Here is a 25957-nt window from a genome sequence, read left to right on the forward strand (position 1 = left end):
TATTAAGTTTACAAAGAATGGTGTGAATACAAATGGTCAGAGGACAATAGTCAGAATATTTCAAATTGACAGTAACTCAAATAGTCATGTGTTACAACAGTGGTGCCTAGGAGAGCACCTCTGAACTCATAACATGATGGACCTTGAAGTGGATGGGCTACAGCAGCAGGAAGCCACAAACATGCACTCAGTGGCCACTTTATTAGGTACAGGGGTACCCAATAAAGTGGTCATTGTGTGTATTTCTTTATACAGTATATGTACATATTGGGAAATGACTATCTGGATAGGTATCGTAGTTAATTCCTAGTGCCACTTGAATCAAGTGATTGCCTCTGTGGAACAATGTACCTGAAGTTCCAATAAAGAGCAGGGTTTATTTGCATTGTTGCATGCTGTAAATTTAAAGATGATTACTGCTTCTAACTTTCAATAATATGTTTCTGTAGTAAAGTACAGATGTGGTGATTCTTATGTCAATGGTTCCTAAAATAACCAGACATTCTGTCTCTCCCCTACCCAGACAGAATATGTTCTCCTTCTTCAAAGAAAGTGGGTTCCCTTCCTTCACCATCGATGCTGCCCTCACCCGTGTCTCTTCCATTTTGTGCACATCTGCCGTCACCCCATCCTACCGCTGCCACACTAGGGATGGGTTTCCTCTTGTCCTCACTCATAATTCTCCATAATTTCCATCTGCAATGGGATCCCTCCACCAGGCACAACTCCCCGCCCACCCCCCCAACTTTCTGCTATCTGCAGGCATTGCACCTTACACAACTTACTTGTCCATTCGCCTTTCCCCACTTATCCTTGCAAGCAGAGCAGGTGCCACACTTGCCCCTACACCTCATCCCTGACTAGCATTCAGGGCCCCAAACAGTGCTTCCAGGTGAGGCAACACTTCACTTGAGAGTCTGTTGGAGTCATTTACTGTATCCTATGTACTCAGTGTGGCCTCATGCATATGGGTAAGACCCGACATAGATTGGGAGATCACTTCACCAAGCGCCTTCACTCTGTCTGTCACAAAAAGCTGAGTTTCTCTAGCATTTTGTGCGTATTGCTTTGGATTTCTGGCATCTGCAGATTTTCTCATGTTTAAGATTAAAAAATATAGAGTATTTTTCATTAAATTGGAGTGCAGTGAATATTCCCTTAAAGATACTTGTAATTCTTTCTTAAATTCAAAACTTTTAAAGCATATGCTGTTTGAAGTCCATGGACCTGAAAAATCCAACCATTTTGCAGATCTGCCAATGAATGCCATTAGCAGAAACTCCCATATTGGGGCCATGATCTGATTTGTTTGCAGGATCTTCTTTTTCTGTGATCATTTGACATCAATGCAGAATTCCATTGGCATTGACTACAACGTAAGCTTCAAATTGTGCAGTCTTGATTGAGTGGAAGCCCTAGTTATAATGTCTTGATTACTTCTCCTTCTTAAGTCATCTGGGAAAAAAAAAGACCTGCATTTATCACATTTTAAAAAAAAAACAATCATCTGGTTGTCAAAAAGTAGTTAGAGAGTCTGCTTTTGGTGATGGATAGATTAGCCTGAGTTTTGGAGAGTTGCCCAACAGCTGCTGCTTGACGCAAACCTGGAGCACTTTGACTTTTTTTCAGTGAATGACGCATGGGCCACACAAATCTCATTTGCTGATGTTCCCTCATTTCCTCAGAAGCATGCTAGAACATAAGAATTAACTATGAGCTTTATGCCACATAACCTACAAATTAGACTTCTGCTCACAGTCTCACTGAAGTCAATGAATCTGGTTAAGATAAATTATTGAAGGGTTTGTATACAACCATTTGTAGATACAGGAAGTATTGTTGATGCCTGAAAGGAACTATTTAGTTTATTCCTGTGCACTAACCAAAGTACTTCTTTCCCTTTTTTTTAACGAGATAGCTGGACATCCTTTTCCACTGTCTTTAATTTCGACACCGACATTCATCCAAGTGCCCTTGCTCAGAGCATTGCCAAAGAGAAGTGGAGTTTAAAGTTCATGGAAAATCTGAAAAAGTGAGTACAGCTAGCTTCAAGTTTTGGGACGTTTCCAGAAATAAATATATTTTTTAAACATTATGTTCTTGTCTTTAAAATGAATTGATTTGAGTAGACTTGAGTATTAGAATACATGCCAGTGTTTCAGAGTGAAAAGTGAAAATCTCAGAAAATATTCCATAATTCATTAGATGTTTGTGAAAGGGAGCTTGGTTTAAAAAAAGTCTACCACTTATAAGTTTTCCTGCATTCAAAATTCAGTTCATTCTAACCTAAGCGGGTGTTTGAGACTGTAAAAAAATCAATCTGTTACAGGCATGTAGACTATAAACATTACATATTTATTAGGTTCTTTACATCCCTGTATAAAGATAATAGAGTCTATTCTTCCAAACTCTAGTGGTGACTACGGTGTAGACCCTCATACATAGGAGCAGAATCAGGCCTTTCGGCCCATGAAGTCAGCTTTGCCACTCAGTCATGGCTGAGTATTTTCCTTTTTAACCCCAATATCCTGCCTCCTTCACATACCCACTGACACCTTTACTAATCAAGAAATATCAGCCTCAGCTTTAAACACCGCCTTTGTGCAGTCTCTTTTCCATTAACTATATGTGATCTGCTGACTGACATTTCTAACCTCCTGGTTGTGCTTTTTTTGCCCCTGGCTTTGTTTTTCTTTTTGCTAACTAACTATGTTCTGAACTGTCCCATCCTTTGGCATTTCACTTTAATTACCAATCGACCTTGTTTCCTCTCACACATTCACATGTCCCGAGCTATCTCTTATCCATTACTTTTTTTCCTAATTGCTCTCAATGTTCTATTAAATTCAGTGCTATTTGAAATCCTTCACTGATCCTACTGTTGTCAGTTGTTCTGAGTGATCCCTTGTTAAGACATTTCTTGTTGATTTAATATTCTGTTTTGAGAATCCTGCTGTTTTAACATCTTCCCTGCAGATTTATTTAATGTTTTGTCCTGGATCATGTACATAGTGTTTCACCCATCCTGTCCCTGATTTATACCCTTATCCTCTGTATATTTCCTGCTGGAGAACATTGTTCGGGATTGCTTTTGTTTCAGTTGACAATCCTGGACTGCATCTCATCTCAACTATATTAGCAGAGTGATACTAAAATAGAAAATGTCAGGAACCCTAACAGGTGTTCTGTTGGGTCAGTGTTAGGTCCACTACCGTACACGTTATATGTTAGTAATCTGGTTGTTGGAATTGATGGCTTTGTGGACAAGTTTGTACAAAGATAGGTGGAGGGACAGGTAGTACTTAGGAAGCAGGAAGTCTAAAGAAGGACTTGAACAGGTTAGGAGAACTGGCAATGAAATGGCAGATGGAAAGCAGTGTAGGGGAGTGTATGATAAAGTACTTTGATCGAAGGAATAAAGACATAGATTGTTTTCCAATCAGGGAGTGTATTCTGACATCGGAAGTGCAAAGGGAGTTGGGAGTCCTGGTGCAATATTCCCTGCAAGTCAACTTGCGGGTTGAGGAAGGCAAATGGGAGTGTTGGCACTCAGTTCTAGAGAACTAGAATATAAAAGAAGGATGTAACGTTGAGGCTTTGTAAGGCATTGGGCAGGTCACACTTAGGGTATTGTGAGCAGCTTTAGGCCCCATCACAAGGATGTGCTGGCATTGGAGAGAGTCCAGAGCAGGTTTATAAGAATGGTCTTGGGAATGGATCTGTTAATGTATGAGGAGCGTTTGATGGCTCTGGACCTGTACTCGCTGGAGGGGGAAACTCATTGAAACCTATTGAATATTGAAAAGCTTATATAGAGTGGATGTGGAGGGGATTTTTCCAATAGTGATATAGTCTAAGACCAGAAGGCACAGCCTCAAAATAGCTGAGAATCTTTTTAGAATAAAGATGAATTTTTTAGCTGGGGGGGTGTGGTAGTGAATCTGTTGAATTCATTGCCACATACAACTGTGCTGTCCAAGCTATTGGGTTTACTTAAAGTGGAAGTTGAAAGGTTATAGATTAGAATGGGCATCAAAGGTTATGGAGAGAAGGCAGAAGAGTGGGGCTAAGAGGGAAAATATATCAGATGTAATTGAATAGCAGTGCTGACTCAATGTGTCAAATGGCCTAACTCAGGTCCGATGTCTTGTAGTCTAAATACACCGGATATCAAATGAAAACACAGAGTTAATATTTCAGTTCAACTGCTTCATCAGAAGTAGAACAAAGGGAATTCAAATTAATATTAAGTGTGGGTGGAATGGTTAGGTTACTGGGAATATCTCTGATTGGATGGGTTGAGGAGCCCAAATGACCCAAATATTTATCAAACCCAAACAGAGAGAAGACAGATAAGGCACATGCTAGCCTATAAAATGTACGTCAACCAGTTGCTGAAACCAGAAACTGAAAAAGAAACCAACTGACAGGCTGTTGAAAGCTTGAGACAGAATGTTGAGATGTTTTAGAATGCTAAGCTATTTGAGCTATAAGGCAAGATCTGCATGGTCTGTTGACACTAGATTCACCATGTCACAAGCTGAGGCTAGCCCCCAGCCATGATACACAGGGACCTTAAGCCACACAATCTCATGCCATTCCCCATACAGTAGTCTGTTGAAATATAAAGCTACACAGGCATACTTACCAAATCAAGCACAACCAATTCATTGTTGCAGGAGTGCCAGCAGAGGACAGGGATTTATGTCGCACACCCCCACAGCATCACAGAACCTGAATGGTTATTTGAGACTGAGAAAGAGAAATCGAAGAGTGCAATAGTTCAAATTTATTGTCTTAGGCATACAAACCCAGGATATACTGCAATTACCATGAAAATTAGCTTTATACAGCAGCTGCACAGGACATTCAAAATATGATGCACTTAAATACACACGAGCACAATCTAACTTAAATTATACATGAAGCCCCCAGTACTTGGGTCGTGCTGTCTTCTCACTGCTGTCATCAGGAAGAAGGTATAGGAACCTCTGGACTCACACCACCAGTTTCAGGAATAGTATTATCCCTCAACCATCAGGCTCTTGAAACAAAGGGGATAACTTCACTCAACATCAATTATCCCATCATTGAAATACTTCCGCAACCTAGGGACTCACTTTCAAGGACTCTTCATCTCATATTCTCGATATTTATTTCTTTTTGTATTTGCATAGTTTATTATCTTTTGCACACTTGGTTTGTACCCAATTGGTATGGTCTTTCATTGATTCTATTATGGTAATTGGATTTAGAAACATAGAAAACCTACAGCACAATACAGGCCCTTCGGCCCATAAAGCTGTGCCAAACATGTCCTTAATTTAGAAATTACTTAACGTTACTCATAGCCCTCCTATTTTTCTGAGATCCATGTACCTGTCCAGGAGTCTCTTAAAAGACCCTATCGTATCCGCCTCCACCACCGTCGCCGGCAGTGAATTCCACGCACTCACCACACTCTGCGTTTAAAAAAAAAAACTTGCCCCTGACATCTCTTCTGTACCTACTTCCAAGCACCTTAAAACTGTGCCCTTTCATGCTAGCCATTCCAGCCCTGGGGAAAAAACCTCTGACTATCCACATGATCAATGCCTCTCATTATCTTGTACACCTCTATCAGGTAACCTCTCATCCTCCGTCACTCCAGGGGAAAAAAGGCCGAGTTCACTCAACCTATTCTCATAAGGCATGCTCCCCAATCTAGGCAACATCCTTGTAAATAAATTGAGTATCTGGCAAAAAAATTACTTTCAGAGTTGTATATGGTGACATATGTACTTTGATAATAAATTTTCTTTGAACAATAAAATTGACAGAAGTAAACATAACAGTATTAGTGCAAATTGAGGGATTTATGGGCTGAGTTAGAATTTCGATTTTTTTATGTCGGGTCAAGAACCAGATGGCAGTGGGGAAGAAGCTGTTGTTGAACAATGATTAGCACTTTGCAGGTTTGCAGTAAGAAGGATGTCCATGTGTTTGGTTCTAGCCCAAGTTTTTTTCTGATCCTCTGTTACTGTGGCCTAGGGAGAAAGAAAAGGTTGGAGGAACAACACCTTATATTCCGTCTGGGTAGCCTCCAACCTGATGGCATGAATATTGACTTCTCAAACTTCCGCTAATTTCCCACCTCCCCCTCGTACCCCATCCGTTATTTATTTATATACACACATTCTTTTTCTTTCTCTCCTTTTTCTCCCTCTGTCCCTCTCACTATACCCCTTGCCCATCCTCTGGGTTTTCCCCCCCTCCCCCTTTTCCTTCTCCCTAGGCCTCCTGTCCCATGATCCTCTCGTATCCCTTTTGCCAATCAACTGTCCAGCTCTCGGCTCCATCTCTCCCCCTCCTGTCTTCTCCTATCATTTTGGATCTCCCCTCCCCCTCCCACTTTCAAATCTCTTACTAGCTTTTCTTTCAGTTAGTCCTGACGAAGGGTCTCGGCCCGAAAAGTTGACTGTACCTCTTCCTAGAGACACTGTCTGGCCTGCTGCGTTCACCAGCAACTTTCACGTGTGTTGCTTGACATCATCTATGTATGGGAAGATCATAACTAGAGTGCCTCAATTGTTGGATCATCAGCCTGGTGGACATATCATTTTTGATGGAAAAGGACCATATAGTAACAGAATAAGAATGGGATGGGAGGGCAGTTCTGCATGACCCCAGATCTAGTGGAATTCCAGCTCTACGTTGATGAGGGCTGTAGAGCAGTCCAATACATTTTTTGAATTATCTCCCCAAACCCAAGGGGAAATCTAGCCTTATGTGTGAGATATTCTGTGGAGGGTTTCACCTTTTCAAGATGAGTGAAACTAGTTCTCACAGACTGGCTGGCCTATAGAAATTGTTTTCTTGGAGAGCAGCCATTGGAGAGATGGGTTACCAGCTGTGAACTTATAGCAATGATGTAGGAAAGAATATTGTCATCAAAGTTTTGAATTGGAATGGCTAAAAAGTTCAGATTTGCCTATCCTCGACCACAGTCGGTACTGGCGATACATTTTTTTTTCCATTGGCTTTGCCATGCTGCCTGCCGGAAGTGTATTTCTAAGTAATTTTAGTAGATCCAGACATTTTGGGCTGAGCCTCTCCACCAAGACCTTTCACCCACCAATTTGTGTGTTACTCAAATAATCAATAAATCACCAGGGAACAATTGCTCTGTTTTTGTTTGCATGCACATGCACGGAGATGTACATTGTGTGACGAGAATACACATAAAATCAAGATGTTTGCTGGCCTGGGTTAGCATCAGTGACTTTAGCAGTTGGTCTGCCACCTGTCCTCAGGGGAAGGAGAGATAAGGAACAATGGAGCAGCGTCTGGAGATGTGTAATGAAGGGACGGGAGAGAGAGAGCTGTCTGGAGCGGCTCCCCCTTTGAACCCTGAACTGTTTGAAGTGATGGACAGGCGATATCCCAGCAGGGGGATAAAAAGGGACCGGTTCGCTAAGGCGACACACGGCACCCGAGGTAACGAGACCCTGGAAGCGGTGCGCCTCTCACGAGTCGGTGGGAAGTACCGGACAATGCACAGGGTGGAAAGGTACGATCAGCGGGAACCCGGTGTGTGTCCGCCCTTGCTTGGGTGTCGGGTTCACTGCAGAGGATCGACCGCATCTGGAGGAGGGGTCACAGTCGGTGACCTCAGGTGACATCACAAAGGACCCGCCCGAAAGCTGCTTGTGAGCAATATCGCCGGTCTGTGAGTGGAAGCCGTGTTTGAATGATCAGTCGTTCCCGTTCTATCTCTCTCTCTCCCCACGTTGTCCATCGCCATGGCAACGATTACTGCGAACTGAACTAAATTGGACTGAACTTTTGTGTCACTTTGAAATTTGGTCATTTACCCCTAGACGACGATAGAGCTTGATTGATGCTGTTATCTTAATTCTGTGCACATGTGTGTTTATCATTGCTGAACTGTTGCATTTATTATCCTTTCGATTACTGTGTTGCTTGTTTCTTTAATAAAAAGTTCTAGTAATCCAGACTCCAACTGAGTGATCCATTTCTGCTGGTTTGGCAACCCAGTTACGGGGTACGTAACAATTGTACAAATTCACACTCACTTTGTATATGGTTGTCAATTCCTTGTATTTTAATTTGAGATTTCCAGTTGCTAACACTACATTGGCTTTGATAACAATGCTGCAGTAACTTGTGTGAAGCCTAACTTTTTTATTAAAAGAGTTTGGCTCACGTTGAAGTCTGAGCCTTGCGATTAAGACAAAAAAAAATCATCTACATATTTCACCACTGTTGTTGCTGAATGCTTTGCAGTCCTGAGTAATTTGTTTGTTTTTGTTTCAGATTCGATGGACAGCAAACACACTATGAGCAATGGGGTCAGTACATTGGAGAAATTGAAATTGAAGGATATGAAAGAAAGGAACTACTTCTCCGTGGAGTTAGAGACCATTCTTATGGTAATGAAAATTTCATCTTCTAACTCTGATGGACAGATTTGGCCAGTTTTATCAACTGTCCATTTTTTTTTAAGAATCGGAATCGGTTTATTGTCACCGGCATGTGTCATGAAATTTGTTAACTTAGCGGCAGATCAATGCAATACATAATATCGAAGAAGAGGAAAAAATATAGAATAATAATAATAATAAAATAAATAAGTAAATCAATTACAGTTCACATATATTGAATAGATTAAAAATTGTGCAAAAGAAACAGAAATAAAATGTATTTAAGGAGTGAGGTAGTGTTCACGGGTTCAATGTCCATTTAGGAATCAGATGGCAGAGGGGAAGAAGACGTTCCTGAAATGCTGAGTGTGTGCCTTCAGGCTTCTGTACCTCCTACCTGATGGTAACAGTGAGAAAAGGGCCTGCCCTGGCTGCTGGAGGTCCTTAATAATGGATGCTGCCTTTCTGAAACACTGCGCCTTGAGGATATCCTGGGTACTTTGTAAGCTAGTATCCAAGATGGAGCCGACTAAATTTACAACCCTCTGAGGCTTCTTTTGGTCCTGTGCAGTAGCCCCCCCACCTCATACCAAAGAGTGATGCAGCCTGTCAGAATGTTCTCCACAGTACATCTATAGAATTTTTTGAATATATTTGTTGACATGCCAAATCTCTTCAAACTGCTAATGAAGTATTGTCGCTGTCTTGCCTTCTTTATAACTGCATCAATATGTTGGGACCAGGTTAGGTCCTCAGAGACCTTGACACCTAGGAACTTGAAACTGCTCACTCTCTCCACTTCTGATCCCTCTATGAGGATTGGTGTGTGTTCCTTCGTCTTACCCTTCCTGAAGTCCACAATCAGCTCTTTCGTCTTACTGACGTTGAATGCAAGGTTGTTGCTGCAGCACCACTCCACTAGTTGGCATATCTCGCTCCTGTATGCCCTCTCATCTCCATCTGAGTTTTTACCAACAATGGTTGTATCATCAGCAAATTAATAAATGGTATTTGAGCTACATTATGAGATGGTACTTGAGATGGTATTTGATGTCCAATCAATTCTCAGCAATTTTTCAACATGACTGGTTGTTAATATAAAAATGTGTATACATCATTATCTACATTTCTTAATATAATGCACCTTGATTCTGTTCTGTCTTGTTACACAAGATCAATTTTCAGCAGTTTGGAGATTGCTGTGATTATGAATGGAATCAACATGGTGGATTGGTGGTGTGACCTAGACACACTGCAGATCTGATCACCTCATAAGAGCAAATCACAAACAGGAGAAAATCTGCAGATGCTGGAAATCCCAGCAACACCAAAAAGTACTGGAGAAACTCAGCAGGCCAGGGAGCATCTGTCGAAAAGAGTACTGTCGACATTTTGGGCTGAGACACTTAAGCAGGTCTGGAGAAAGGAAGATGAGGAGTAGAGTTAAGAGGCAGGGGGAGGGGAGAGAGAAACACAAGGTGATGGGTGAAACTGGGAGGGGGAGGGGTGAAGTAAAGAGCTGGGAAATTAATTGGTGAAAGAGATACTGGGCTGGAGAAGAGGGAATTTGATAGGAGAGGACAGAAGGCGATGGAAGAAAGAAAAGGGGGGGGAGCACCAGAGGAAGGTGATAGGCAGGCAAGGAGATAAGGTGAGAGAGGGAGAGGGAAAAGAGGATGTGGAATGGTGATGTGGGGGGGCATTACTAGAATTTTGAAAAAATCAATGCTCATGCCATCAGGTTGTAGGACACCCAGACGGAATATAAGGTGTTGTTCCTTCAACCTGAGTGTTGGCTCATCACAACAGACCATTCATTATATGTGATTGCAAGATTGGCGAGTATATAAAACTTAGCATACAGACTGTCCTTTTGTACTTTGGAAGAAGATTAAAACAGTACTTCTGTATCACAGTGCTTCACTAGGTGCAAGAAGAGAATGCCATCCCTCTTTAAAATCAGTCATCAAATATATTGCACATTTCTCCCCATTGTTGCATACAGTATAATGAAAGGCATGGGAGGTAGAAGAGGAAAATACTTCATAAAATTATAGCTGTTTCCCATGAAATTTAATTGTGAACTTACAATGAAGTTACCATAGCATCATGATAAATTGGTTTAAATCATTCGAGTAACTCCATGCTTATATTAAAATAGAAAATATTGGAAACACTTAACAGCGTTTGTGGAGGAAAATCAAGTTGATCATATTTCACCAGAAATGGGAAAGGGAGGCAAAGGAGAAGGGATGGAGAGAAGAAATGACTGAGATCAAGAGACTGAATGATGCAAGTGCAACTACAAGAAGTGCTGGCATGAGAAAAGGAACCCATCGTCTGGGATTCCCACCATTCAGATTATTCTGTCTTCTCACTGCTGCGATCGGGTAGTCTCACATCACCAGGTTCAGGAACAGTTATAACCTTCAACCATCAGGCTTCTGTACAGGTGTGGATAACTTCACAAATATGAGAAAATCTGCAGATGCTGGGAACGCAGATTCAATTCTGATGAAGGGTCTCGGCCTGAAACATTAGCTCTTTACTCTTTTCCATTGGCGCTGCCTGGACTGTTGAGTTCCTCCAGCATTTTTTTTGTGTGGATAACTTCACTCACCTCAACTCTGAACTGATTCCACAACCTATGGACTCATTTTCAAAGACTCTACAACTCATGTTCTCAGATTGAGTGATTGTTTTTTTTTAATTCTATTTTTACAGATTAGTTGTTTGTCAGGTTGTGTGTAGTTTATCATTGACTCTATTGTGTTTCTCTGTTAGTCTGGCTGAATGCCTGCGAGAAAATGAATCTCAGGGTAGTATCTGGTGACACATCGAGCTTAGAGAGGGTGGTGAAAGCCTGTTAATTGCAAATCTTCCATCATGTGATTCAAAACGCTTTCACAGAGAATTCCTTTCTTTTTTCATCTCTCTTCTGTACAGCACAATTTTTGCCTGTTTTCTCATATTTCTGGGTCTTGATGAAAGGTTGTTGACCTGAGGCATTAATTCTGTTGTCAGCCTTCTATAGGTATTGCCTGACCTGCTGAGCTTGTCCAACATTCTATGTTTAGATTTCAGATTTACAAATTCTATTTTTTTTAAACTTTCAAGCTGATAAATACTGGTTGCTGAAATAAAGTGGTACCTCCATGTCCAGTTTGTTCATGTTGAAAAGCTATCAGGTGGTTTTTCAGGTGTGTAATGTAGGTCCACCAGGGTAAAAGGGTAGTCAGGGGAGCAGTGATATCATTTCATGTGCAATACAAATCAGTGTTACTGTAAAATTCTACCATGCAAGGGTAATTTGAACTGATGCATGTTTCAAATACCGATCTGGATGCTCCAGACTTTCTTAAAATGTTTGCCTTTGCCTAGTCAGAAGTCCCTGTCCAGAACAGCTATACTTCAGAGTCATAAATTTGTATGGCACAGAAGTGAGCCTTTTGACACCGTCCTTTTTCCCAGGATGTGGGGGGGGGGGGAGAATGATTGCAGCTGACCGATCCACTTCTCTGCCAATATCAGAGAACATCTGTTGTAGGTGAGTGGAGAAAAGTTTAAGGGAGATCTTGGTTAGGTTGTTTTATACAAAAAATAATGGGTGCTTGGATTGCAGTGCCTAGGGTGGGGATGTAGGTGGATACAATAGGGCCATTTAAAAGGGTAGGCACGTGGATGTAAGAATATTGGAGGGTAATGAGCTGAGTAGGGGTAAGGATTTAAATAGATAGTGGAGTAGGTTTGTCTTAGACACGTATATATAGCTGGGGTGCCTAAGACTTTTGCACGGTACTGTAGTAATTTTATGTATTGCCTTGTAGTTCTACCACAAAAAAAAAACAAATTTCATGACATTTGTGAGTGATGTAATCTCTATTGTGGACTGGAAAAGGATGGGGAGGGGAATCATGGTTGGAAAAAGAGGGAAGACAGAGGGGAAGGAGCAGGAAGCAGCAGAGAGACATTCTGTGATGATCAATAAGCCAATTGTTTGAAATCAAATGACCTTGTCTGGTGTCCCAGGGCTGTGTATGTCTGTAACTGCAGCATGCCCCGACCCTGGCATTCCTTCTCTGCCACCTGTCCCACACCCCTCCCACGGTGCTGCACCCTCCCATTCTCAACAATCTTTGCTCATCAAAGACAAGAGAGTCTGCAGCTCATGGAAATCCAAGGAAACACACACAAAATGCTGAAGGAACTCAGCAGACCAGGCAATGTCTAGTGACCCCTGTTTCCATCCGGGGGTCAGTGTGGACATGGTGGAGGGTTACAAATACCTGGGGATACGAATTGACAATAAACTGGACTGGTCAAAGAACACTGAGGCTGTCTACAAGAAGGGTCAGAGCCGTCTCTATTTTCTGAGGAGACTGAAGTCCTTTAACATCTGTCGGACGATGCTGAGGATGTTCTCCGAGTCTGTGGTGGCCAGTGCGATCATGTTTGCTGTTGTGTACTGGGGCAGCAGGCAGAGGGTAGCAGACACCAACAGACTCAACAAACTCATTCGTAAGGCCAGTGATGTTGTGGGGATGGAACTGGACTTTCTGACGGTGGTGTCTGAAAAGAGGATGCTGTCTAATTTGCATGCCATCTTGGATAATGTCTCCCATCCACTACATAATGGACTGGTTGGGCACAGAAGGACATTCAGCCAGAGACTCATTCCACCGAGATGCAACACAGAGCGTCATAGGAAGTCATTCCTGCCTGTGGCCATCAAACTTTACAACTCCTCCCTTGGAGGGTCGGACACCCTGAGCCGATAGGCTGGTCCTGGACATATTTCCTGGCATAATTTACATATTACTATTTAATTATTTATGGTGCAACTGTAATGAAAACCAATTTCCCTCGGGATCAATAAAGTATGACTATGACTATGACTAAAAGAGTCAATAGTTGATGTTTCAGACCAAGATGAGGGGTCTTTGCCCAAAACATTGATTGTTTACTCTTTTCCATAGATGCTACCTGGCCTGCTGAGTTCCTCCAGCATTTTGTGTGTGACACTTTGTTCCAGCCAGGTTTACAAACTTGCTATCCACTTCACGTTAACAAATGCAGTATTGTGTAAAAATCTTAGGCACCCTAGCTATATTACAGTATATACCTAAGACCTTTGCACAGTACTGTAGGTGCCTTGTTTTCCCCCCACTTCCCAAAGTTGTTCAATAGGGAGATTAATTGGCCCCTATAAATTGGCCCTAGTGTGTAGGTGAGTGGAAGCTGAAGGGCCACACTGTGCTGTACTGTTCTATGAATCTCTTCTGCATCTTTCTAAAATTGACAATTCTTTCCTGCAGTGACCAGAAATCTTCCCCTCAGTGGCATTATTATTTAAGCTAATACAAATCTTCAAACAGCTGTGGACAGGGAATTAATCTTTAGTCCTGCCAATTGTGTTATGTAGTTGTGAATTCTTATGCTTTAGTGTTAACTACCTTGTTATCTCTTTGGAGAAGGAATAAGCTAGATCACAGACCTAACTGTTGATGATGCTCTGGGTAGAGTATTCATGTGTATAATTTACAAAATTATACAATAGATTCTAATTATTTTAATAATTTGATTTCATTGCAGGCATCAGGAATTGGGCGGATCTGTATCGATATATTATGGTTTTTGCACATTTTGAGGTAATTAATCTAATATTTTTCAACAAATCTTGGAAATATTTAAAGAATCATGTGATCTATTGAGAATGGAAATTATTCAAATGTAACCGGGTGACCGTCAGATCTTTTTTTTAAAATTTTATTTTTATTTGGATAAGGAATTCACAAATATCATGTACTTTTTTCACACATATAACCTTTTCCATTTTTTTATATGTATAAAACTACAATTATTTATACATTCTTAAGTACACATTGAGATGATATAAAAGGAAAATAAACATTTAAATAGATAATTATGTACTGTGGTAAATCTAACCTATTAGGCTAAGTAATGGAATTAGTTGTTAAGAAAAATGGTAATAATAGTTTCCATATAACCCTTCTGGACCATTTCCACTGGTCCAAAATGTTGTATATAAGCCTATGTATCAACCATTGTAGGTGTTTATATCCTAATTTGTTCATGCTTGCTCCTGCCCGCAGACATAATTATCCAATCCCTAGGTACTTATTTAATTTTTTCATTTTTTTTATCCCTTTCCCAAATCTTTCCCTTTACTTGTGTTAATTCTCTATTTTCCAAAAGAAAACAAAAAAAACAAACATTTAGACTAGGGGTGCTTACGTTAGCAATATTACTGTGTTGATGAGAAGAGCAGTATAAATCATTAGGAGAGTCATCGTTAAAAGTGTACTTAGGCATTCATCTAGGTGATGCTAGGATAGTTGTCTGTGGCTTTAAGGGAGATGGTGATGTCATTCTGCACGCGTGGGATAGTGGGGAGACCATTTTGCTTTTTGCTGAAGATGTGGTAAGGCGTTGGAATCTGGTTTCTCCCAGAGTGTGCTGGTGAGGAAAGATTTCCACGAGCGAAGAAATCAACTTGGGATAGTATGGCTTATACCAAGTTCCTCACCATCCAAGTAGGATTGCCACAACCGTATTTGTACCGTATTAGTACCGTATTAGTTTTGGTATTTTTTATACTGCATATGCAATTCTGTTCATACACAAGGGTGTGGATCGAAGTTAAACTGAGATTGTAACAGCAAGAACTAGCTGTAGATTCGTTCGTTTTGTTTCATGACCCTCTTCTGGCACTTAAACATCAAAAACCGATAAAGGAATTAAAACCTGAAAAAGTCTTTGTTGTCCTGAGTGTGTACTTTTCCCCAGGCTACAAAATCTGGTACCAGGAGTGGGGCTAATTCCAAGCCAGTTTAGAGGGTCTCCGATTGTGATATGCAGTATAATACACAATACCTAATACGGTAGTGGTGAAGACAGGACCGCGTTCCGTCTGGCGGAAGGAGAGAGCCTGTTGCCTCATGGAAAGCGTGCTGGAGCCTCTGGAACAGGCCGGGACGCCAGCGACTGACATTAGGACGCAGAGCGGTGACGTGGACCCAGGGAACGGTGGGCCGTGAAGGTAGCGCGTTTGCAGCAGCTCCCTTTTGCAGGCTTGTGTGAAGTTTAAAGACTTGAGCTTGTACTATGTCACGCTCAGAGGACACACCAGTTGAACTTGATTTGAATGACCAAATCAGTGAATTGCGTAGTAGGTATGATGAAGCCAAGGCAACCATTGATAAATTAAGCAAAAGGTCCTATGTATATGTCCCAAGGGAAAGACACATTGTTCCATTTACGGGGGATGCTGAGAAGGATGGGAGGTCTGTTGATGACTTTATTGAAGAAGTACAACATGCACTTCATGGTAGAAATCAGTCTGACCAGGATCAGTGTGACTTTGTTACGTCCCTGCTCAGGGTGCAGCCTTAGAGGAAGCACGTATGCGCAGAGATGCTGGGGAAGACCCCGCCGATGACTTGTTCATCTACCTCAGGGAAGCTTTCAGAGACAAGCGTAGTGCACCCCAGCTGTGGCATAGCTTCTACAGTCGCAAACAGCATGAGGGTGGAGATATAAGAGAGTTTTCACATGCCCTAGCCCAAGCTCTAAACTTGCTACTGAAGCACTCCCCTGATGCCGTGACCAATGAGAGGGTGGTGCTAAGAGATCAATTTATAGAGGGGATCGGGGATCCTTCCCTCAGAAGGGAGCTCCACAGATTTGTGCGGGGCCACCATGAGTCCTCAATGATATAAATGGGAGAAGACGTTCATCTGTGGCTCATAGAAGAGCTCCTGGGAAATACAAGGTCTGGAAAGTCAAAGTGTAGCAGCGGCCAGGCACAATGCTCGATTCTTAAAGCTCAGGAATCTGAGTCTGTCACACTAGATGATGTCCTTAAAGTGGTCGCAGAGCAGGGCAAAGCCCTTTGTGAATTGACTCAAGCAGTGAAAGATCTCACTGTACAGAGGGATTTTACACACACTACAAGCAGCGGACGTAATTTACAGCCTAGGTTCACAGAAGATGGGCAGCCAATATGTTTCAAGTGTCAGGTGGGAGGGAATTTGGCCAAGAATTGCCCACAGAAGTGAGGTGCAAGGGAAGTGGAGTCTGCATCCTCCTGCCCTCAAGAGGTTGGGAGTTGGGCAATTTGGCGGAACCTCATAGATACAGATTATGTACAGCTACCCTGTGACCAGTCGCTGTAGGGACATGTCCACTTGTGGAGCTTGAAGTATCAGGTGTTGCTGTCCATTGTCTGTTGGACACACGTAGTCAGGTAAGCACCCTGACCGAGCAGTTCTTTCGAGAACACTTGAATGGAGAGGATGAGGATATGTTGTCCACTGCTGGCTGGCTTAGGCTTGCAGCTGCAAACGGTCTTGATGTTCCTTACCTTGGGATTCTAGAGCTAGAGGTTCAAGCAATGGGCATGAAGATACCCAGTTGTGGTTTTCTAGTAGTCAGGGATCCTGTTAGCACCGAACCCCCTGTCCCATGTATTGTAGGCATGAACATTATCAGCCAGTGTAAGCAACTTGTCTACGCAGCGCTTGACTTCGATGTCCAGTATCGTCCGGGTCGGAGCAATCCCGTGGCTGATGCACTCTCTAGGCAGCCATTTGCAGGGGAGCCTGAGCCTGCTTCAGAGGATGCGGAGTTCGATGGGGCTGTGGTGATCTGTAGTTTGATCAATCGCGGCACTGCCCGTGACCCGGCACTGGTTACCGCTGGTCTTAACAGCTGTAGGGTTAAGCAAATTCGAGCCTGGGAAGCTGGTACTGGTGATGTAAGTGGTCCGACGCAAGGGAACACTCCAGCCCTCCCAGGTTATTCTAATGGGGACTTTTCAGCAGCAGGACCCTGTGTTAGGTGTCCTAAGAGACTTATGGGATCAGAAAAGGAAGCTGAGTGGCCAGGAGCGTAAAACTCTGCCTAAACCCGTTTTGTCTCTGTTAAGGCACTGGGACAGTATCAGGGAGCGTAAAGGGTTACTGTGTAGGGTAGTTGAGGATGAGAAGCTTGGGGAGTGTTACCAGCTTCTGGTACCTAACAGCGTGAGGAGCAAAGTGTTAGAGTATGTACATGACTCTATGGGCCATCAAGGCATAGAAAGTACTCTGCAGTCATTGAGAAGCCGATGTTTTTGGGTGGGTGTACACGATGTGGCACGGTGGGTCAAAAACTGTCCACGTTGTATACTAACTAAGATGCCGCAGCCGAGGATCTGCCCCCCCCCCCCCCCCCATGAAGTCATTTCTGGCTTCTAGGCCGCTTGAAGTTGTAGCAGTAGATTTCACTGTGTTGGAACCAGCAAGTGATGGGTGTGAGAGTGTCTTAGTGGTCACAGACGTTTTCACTACATTCACCCAAGCATTTCCGACTCGGGATCAAAAGGCGGACACCACAGCAAGGGTGCTCTTGAGGGAATGGTTCATGAAGTACGGTGTCCCTGAGAGATTGCATTCTGACCAGGGCTGTAACTTTGAAAGTGAGGTCGTAGCTGAGCTTTAGAAGCTATACCGGGTAAAGAACCGCCATACCACACCTCATCATCCTACTGGAAACGCGCAGTGCGAGCATTTCAACAGGACGATGCATGATTTGTTGCGTACATTGCCTCCAGAAAAGAAGCGCAGACGGCCAGAACATCTACCCGAGTTGGTGTATGCATATAATGCGACATCTCACGCTGCCACCGGGTATTCACCTTACTGTCTGTTGTTTGGGGTGGATCCCCCCTTGCCCGTGGATGCTCTGTTGGGACAAGAACAGACGGTGGACCGGAAACATGACTGGCTAGTCTCAGTTCAGTTCTCTTTAGAGAAGCAGTTAAGGAGGTTAAAAGTACCCTTGTAGTGAGCGAGTAATCGAGCATAATTACTTGAATGCAGGGGAGAATGTAACCAGGTGACCGTCGGATCTTATTCAGTATCGTTAAAAGTGTACTTAGCCATCTATCCGGGTAATGCTAGAATAGTTGTCTGTGCCTTTAAGGGAGACGGTGCTGTCATTCCGCACGCACGGGATAGTGGGGAGACCATTTTGCTTTCTGCTGAAGATGTGGTAAGGCATTGGATTCTGGTTTCTCCCAGAGTGTGCTGGGCATGGTGAGGAAAGATTTCCACGAATGAAGAAATCAACGCTGGGTAGCGTGGCTTATACCAAGTTCCTCACCATCCAAGTAGGATTGCCACTACCGTATTAGTTCTGGTATTTTTTATACTGCATAATCAATTCTGTTCATACAGAAGGGTGTGAATCGAAAGTTAAGCTGAGATTGTAATGGCAAGAACTGGTTGTAGATTAGTTCGTTTTGTTTCGCGACCCTCTTCTGGCACTTAAACATCGAAAACCGATAAAGGAATTAAAACCCAAAAATGTCTTTGATGTCCTGAGTGTGTACTTTTTCCCAGGTTACACATAGGCTAATTGATTGATTTATTGATCTGGGGTAATCAGTTTGCATTTCATCACAGCAGCTGGGGATTTTAAATTTAGGTAATGAATTGCATTTGAAATGTTACAAAAATTGACTGCCAGTCTTGGTGACCAGGGAACTGCTGGATGAAAACAAGAGATTCTACAGATGCCAGAAGTCCAGAGCAACACACACAAAATGTTTGAGGAACTCAGTAACAAAAATACCACACCTACTCATTAAGTGACAGAAATGCTACCCCTGCCCATTCACCTCCTCCCTTACCTCCATTTTCATTTTTAAACCTTTTTTATTAATTATTATTGAAAATCAACAACAAAGAAAAATACATCAAGATAATCAAGACAACATATCCATATGTAGAATAAGAGTTAAACCATCAACCAAACTGACAAATATATCAATAATAAAAAAAAAAACAAAATGTTAAAGCTATTTTTTTGGAAAAAAGAAAGAAAAAAGAACCCCTACTAACTAAAACAAAAAAAACCCTAATAACAAAAAAACGGGGAAAAAAACCCAGTTGGAGCACAAACCCGGAGCTTTACGCCATACAAGCTTGCATAAAAAAAGACATCATTCCGCCAACCAAATCCATATACCCAAGCATCAGAAAAGGACCATCTTAATTAACTCAAATCAAATGACAATAACGGGCAAAAGACCCCAAAGTCAAATCTAGGATCAAAAGTTCGGCTTCTAATTTTTTCCAAACTAAGACATAACATCACCTGAGTGAACCATTGTATCAAAGTGGGAGTAGAGGCATCTTTCCACTTTAATAATACAGCCTTTCTAGCCAATAATGTGACAAATGCAATTGCGTGTTGGTCTGATATAGAAATACCGTGAATATATTGAGGAATTATACCAAACAAAACTGTCAATTTATTAGGTTGTAAATTGATTTTTAAAGCTTTAGAAATTGTAGAAAAAATAGATTTCCAAAACTGTTTCAATACAGAACACGGCCAAAATAAAATGCGTCAGTGTAGCTATCTCAGTTTTACATCTATCACACTGACTATTTGCCTTAGGAAATATTTTAGACAATCTCTCCTTTGTCAAATAATAACGATGTACAATTTTAAATTGAATTAGAGAATGACTGGCACAGATCGACGAGGAGTTGACCAACTTCAAAATTTGCAACCAATCCTTTGTTATCAAGGTCATGTTAAGCTCTCTTTCCCAATCTTGCTTAATCTAAAGTAAAGGATAGTTATCCTGTTGTAATAGTAAATTATAAATTTTCCCAATAGAACTTTTCACTAAAGGGTTCATTTTTAAAATAATGTCTAACAGGTCAGAGTCTTGTATATATGGAAAATTACTTAAATATTCTTGTAAGAAATGTCTGACCTGAAGATATTGCAAAAAATGTGAATATGAGAGAGATTATTTAGTTACTAATTTCTCAAAGGGCATCAATCGGCCTTCTTGAAACAGATCCATAAAGGAAAAAATTCCTTTATTCCTCCAAAGAGAAAAGGTAGGATCACTAAGTTAAGGTTTAAATAAATAGTTTCGATAAATTAAACTAAGAAGGTTAAATTTTTTAAGATTAAAAAACTTACGAAACTGGTACCAGATTCGTAATGACAGCTTAATCATAGGATTTATATTTAAAGTAGAAATTTTGGCTAATTGTACAGGTAAAGGAGCTCCAAATAATGAAGTTAAATGAAATTGTTTCACAATTTTCAATTCCAGATCAACCCATGGTGGTCGTTCCTTTTTATCGGTCCAATATAACCAAGAACATGCATAACGTATATTAACCATCCAATAATATATTCTTAAATTAGGCAAAGTAAGACCTCCATCCTTTTTTAATTTTTGTAAATGACATTTTTGAATTCTTGGTCTTTATTATTCCAAACAAAAGATGAAATAATAGAGTCAACCTGATCAAAAAACTTCTTAGTTAGAAAAATAGGAATATTTTGAAATACATATAAAAATTTTGGTAAAATAATCATTTTAACTGCATGAATTCGACTGACTAACGAAACTGTAAGTGGATTCCATCTAGAAAAAACCTCTTTCATAAAATCCACTAAGGGAACTAAATTAGCTCTATAAAGGTCTCCATAATTTTTAGTGATGATAATATCTAAATATTTAAAAGAATCCGTAACTTTAAAAGGAATGTCATCATATGTAGAAGCAGAATCATTTAAAGGAAATAATTCACTTTTATGCAGGTTTAATTTATATCCTGAAAATAATCCAAATTCATTTAATAATTTCAATAAACTAGGAATAGATTCTTCAGGATTCGAAACATAAACCAAAAGATCATCCACATAAAGGGAGATCTTATGAATAGTCCCATTTATAGAAATTCCTTGAATATTTTTAGCTTCACAAAGTGCAGTAGCCAAAGGTTCCAACATTAAATTAAATAACAAAGGGCTTAACGGACATCCTTGTCTCGTACCCCGCGAAAGTTGGAAAAAGGGGGATCTACTGTTATTAGTAATAACAGTGGCAATAGGGCTTTTATATATCAATCTAATCCATTTATTAAAATTAGTACCAAAGCTAAATTTCTCTAAAACTTTAAATAGATATTTCCATTCAACTCTATCAAATGCCTTTTCAGCATCTAGAGAAACAACACATTGGGGAGCCTTAGAGAGGGTTGAGTATATAATATTTAACAATCTCCGAGTGTTAGAAAAAGAATAACACCTTTTATAAAACCTGTTTGATCCTGAGAAATAATTTTAGCTAGTATATTCTCCATCCAATTAACCATTATTTTTGAAAGAATTTTAGCATCCACATTTAATAATGAAATAGGTCTATATGAAGCACAATCAGTAGGGTCTTTATCTTTCTTAAGAATCAAAGAAATAGAAGCTTCATAAAATGTAGAAGGTAACTCTCCTAGCAGAAAAGAATCTTTAAGCATTTCCAACATATAAGGAGTAAGCAAATCTTCAAATTTTTTATAAAATCCTACAGAAAAACCAACCAATCCAGGAGCTTTACCAGGTTGCAGTGAAAGAATAGCTTTCTGAATTTCTCTTTCAGTAAAAGGAGCATCAAGAATTTGCTGATCTTCAACAGATATTCTAGGAAAATCAATCTTTTGTAAAAAGACATACATATTAGAAGGGTCAGCTGGAAACTGAGATTTATAGAGTTCACTGTAATAGTCTTGAAAAATTTTATTAATATCTTCATCATTACAAGCTAAACTACCATCTCCGTTATGAATTTTTAAAATTTGTCATAGCTCTATCTGCTTTAAGTTGAGATGCTAATAGCTTGTTACTTTTATCTCCAAACACATAAAATTGACTTTTTTAATTTAAGCAAATTTCTTTCAATAGGATAAGTTAATAGTAAATTATATTGTGATTGAAGTTCAACCCTTTGTTTAAATCAATCAACATTAGGATAAACTGCATAAGTGTTATCCAGGTCTTTAATTTGTTTTGAAATTCTATCTAACACTATTTTTGTCTGTTTCTTGAGTTTAGCCAAATAGGATATTATCTGACCTCGCAAATATGCTTTAAGTGTATTGCATATAATAAATTTCGAAACATCTCCTGTATTATTAAGAAGAAAGAAATCTTTTATCTGAATCTCCATAAACTTAACAAAGTCCGAACTTTGTAATAAATTTTCTGGAAAGCACCAAGGCAAATTTACATTACTAACATCATTTAACTCAAAAGTTAGGCTTAAGGGCGCATGATCCGATACAGCAATAGCATCATATTCACATTTCTGGACTTTGGACAAAAATCAGAAATCAGCTATAAAATAATCAATTCTCGAATATTTATTATGAACATGTGAATAAAAAGAATAATCTCTATCATTAGGATATAAATTTCTCCAGATTTCTATCAAGCCATAATCAATTAAAAAGGAATTAATAAGTGTTGCCGAACGACTCGGAAGCTGCTGATTGGTTGAACTCTTGTCAATCAAAGGGTTTAAACAACAGCCATGTACATTCCAACTAATGATGTTTATTTGTTTAAGTACCATTGAATATTATTCTTAAACATGGAAACACACGCATACCATTGCGGGCTAATCAAAGATGGCGGTGATGAGTATAACCAAATAGAAAACACGCATACTCCGGAACTCCATAATGGGAAAAAATACAGGAAATGTGTGTGAAAAAAATAAAATCCCACGATAAACCCCCAAATGCAAAAATACCCCCAAACCTCCCACCATCCCCAAAGATAGAAATCTGGCAAAGGAGAAAAAAGGCTGGAACGCATCCCCAGGAAGAAAAGCAAAAGGACGGAACTCCGCGTGCCACTCAATTTAAATAATGATTTAAAAGTTTTTACTCTCAATTCCCCCCTCCCCTTTACAAAGAACATATGTAACCTTAAGATAAGAAAGCCCAGCAAAGAAGAAAAAAATGTTTATACTTAATCATTGAAAACAAACTAGGGAATGGAAAAATAAATCTCCAAAGATGCCAAAGCAATTAGCCCACAGTTTAATCTCTAAAGGGAGAAAAGCAGCGCCACTATTCCTTAACTTACTACCCTATTTAACAAAAGAACTGAAGCTAATTATCTATTACTAAACACTCCATAATATAAGAAAAAAGTCTATATAAACTGTAAGCAAGCTATCACTTAATAAAGAAAAAGGAAGATAGAAACAGATAACCAAACCAGTTAACAATCTATCCGCTATATTAATTCACTCCATATACTAAACAGACTTTTAAAAAAAAGTCATTCTTTAGTCAAACCAAGAAGATCACCTCTTCTTTAAGTAATCCATCGATCAAAGGATATCTTCAGCATACCGAAATCTTCAAAGCCTGTTTTCTTTCAGAAAATTATTCAGCAACTCTAATATCCTTCATACATTAGCCGATTCCACAATGGAGTTGACAAAATCCGATGCTGCTGGGGGATCCAAGAAGACACGAGGAGTAGAATCTTTAGGAAATAATTTTAATTTCACTGGAAATCTCAGAGATGGAAAAAGTCTTTTTTTCATGTGCGATCTTCATGACAGATATGTATTTGATCTGTTGTTCCATAACTTCCCGTGGATAATCTTCATAAAAACAGATCTAGGAACCGTTAGATTTAAAAACTTTCTGTTTTCTTGCACATTTTATGATTTAGTCTTTAACTTTAAAGTGAAGAAAGTTGACTAAAATTGGTCGAGCTTTATCTGATGAAGTGAAAATTCTGTGAGCTCTTTCAATATCGGGAGGCTGAGATAGAATATCCAGAAACAGAATTTGAAACAAATTGGCAAAATAATTCAATAAATTCCCATTCTCAGAGCCTTCTCTAAGACCCACAATTCAAATGTTATTTCTACGCAATTTTGCTTCTAAATCGACAATTTTGCGTTCAGCCTGTTCCAAGCGGGTTGAAATATCCCCAATCTGACGTTTCGATTCTTTAAACTCAGTATTCAAGGATACAATATTTTCCTCAATAGTCTGTAAACTCTGTCGGAATGACTTCAACTTAGAAGTGTTATTGTCCATTTTGTTGTCGAGACCCATCAATGCATGTTCCAAACGCTCAGCCCAGACAGGCATATCTTCTGATTTTTCTTTTGAAGTTTTTCCCTTTCCATTGCTGGGTTCAAAAAGCTGTTTTCCACTTCTTAAGGGATATGACATAATGACCACTATTTCCCTCCAAGATCCAAAAAATAAAAGTTAAACAACTCAAAGTTTAGACTGGGGAAAAGGAGGAATTGAAGGCAGTTTCAAAATTTATGTATTACTCCATTGAGCTGCAGGCGGAAGTCCCTCCCTTACCTCCATTCATGGGCCCAAACAGTGCTTCAGGTGAGGCAACAATTTCACCTGCAAATCTGTTGGGGGTCATCTATTATATTGGGTGCTCCCGATGTGGCATCCTCTGCATTGGTGATACCTGAGGCAAACTGAGGTCTGTTTTGTTGAGTACTTCCACTCCATCTACCAAAAGCAGAATTTCCTGGTGGCCAACCATTTTCGTTCATATCCCCAATCGCATTCCAAAATGTGAGTCCATAGCATCATCTTTTGCCACGCTGAAGCCACTCTTGGGGTGGAGGAGCAACACCTCATATGCCTCGTAGGTAACTTCCAACTTCATGGCATGAATATCTACTTCTCCTTCTGGAAACTATTTTTCCATCCTCATTCCCTCTTCTATTTCCCCCACTCTGGCCTCTTCTCCTCATCTGCCTGTCACCTCCTGGTGCGCCTCCTTCTTCCCTTTCTCCAAAGGTCCACTCTCCTCTCCTATCAGATTCCTTTTCCTCCAACCGTTTCCAACACCTGGCTTCATCTAACTTCTAACTATCCCCATTCCCCTCCCTCAGCTTTTTCTATTCTGGCATCTCCCCTCTTCCTTTTCAGTACTGAAGAAGGGTCTCAGCCTGAAACATTGACTGTTTATTCATTTCCATAGATGCTGCCTGACCTGCTGAATTCCTCCACCATTTTGTGTGTCTTGTTGATAATCTTAATTTGTATTGGCAATGTGTTAGGGATTTCGCTGTAGATATTTCTTTCATGGTTTATACATGACAAATTGACAGTATTTCATATTGTAAGTTAATGCCAAGCAATTAAGACTTTTAATCAGTAAAGACATCTCTAAAAGATTATTATTTTTGTTATTTCATTAAATTAGTTCAGAAAGAAGAAACATAAATCCATAATGAAAGCTGGCGGAATAAACTATCTCCAGTAAATTTTGCAACACAGAATGATTCAACTTAGTTGAATCATTGTGTTACAAAATTGCAGGAGATTGAGATATTTGTTACCTAAATGACATACAATTTCATCAATTAACTTTGAGGTGTATGGTAAATATTATGTAATGGCATTTGCTTTCATTTTTAGTTACCTTTGTCGGTAGGCTCCTCCAAATGTTCATTTTATTTGTACTTGAAGTGAATATTTTGGTTCTTTCTGGGAACATGGGTTTTGCTGCCAAGTTCACCATTTATCTTCCATCCCTTGTTGTCCTTGAGAAACAGTGGGGACTTGGAACTTTATTCTGAAGCATAAATTAGTGGTGACGGTTGATATAATAGGTTGAGCATCCATTTACTGGCTGGGTGACACCCAAAAAGTGGAGAA

General features: G+C 40.2%; 1 protein-coding gene and 1 long non-coding RNA gene across 6 annotated transcripts in view; one reads left to right on the plus strand and one right to left on the minus strand.

The window, feature by feature from the left end:
• LOC140210700 (rifampicin phosphotransferase-like) overlaps positions 1 to 25957 on the plus strand; it is a 208439-nt gene that overhangs the window by 34529 nt on the left and 147953 nt on the right. For 4 of the 5 annotated variants that reach the window (XM_072279895.1, XM_072279897.1, XM_072279896.1 and 1 more), the window contains exons 5-7: positions 1919 to 2032; positions 8317 to 8432; positions 14016 to 14071. In XM_072279895.1, the coding sequence (XP_072135996.1) occupies positions 1919 to 2032; positions 8317 to 8432; positions 14016 to 14071 (286 nt within the window). Of the gene's footprint in view, positions 1 to 1699; positions 1803 to 1918; positions 2033 to 8316; positions 8433 to 14015; positions 14072 to 25957 lie in introns of those variants that run through there. The other variant, XM_072279899.1, reaches the window with a different exon arrangement.
• LOC140210703 (uncharacterized) lies at positions 746 to 25840 on the minus strand. The gene is made up of 3 exons (XR_011889283.1): positions 25722 to 25840; positions 4649 to 4752; positions 746 to 1455 (listed from the first exon to the last, which is right to left on the minus strand). It is a non-coding gene; the product is annotated as an uncharacterized lncRNA (long non-coding RNA).

Source organism: Mobula birostris, chromosome 15 (assembly GCF_030028105.1).
Source record: "Mobula birostris isolate sMobBir1 chromosome 15, sMobBir1.hap1, whole genome shotgun sequence".
Lineage (NCBI taxonomy): Eukaryota > Metazoa > Chordata > Chondrichthyes > Myliobatiformes > Myliobatidae > Mobula > Mobula birostris.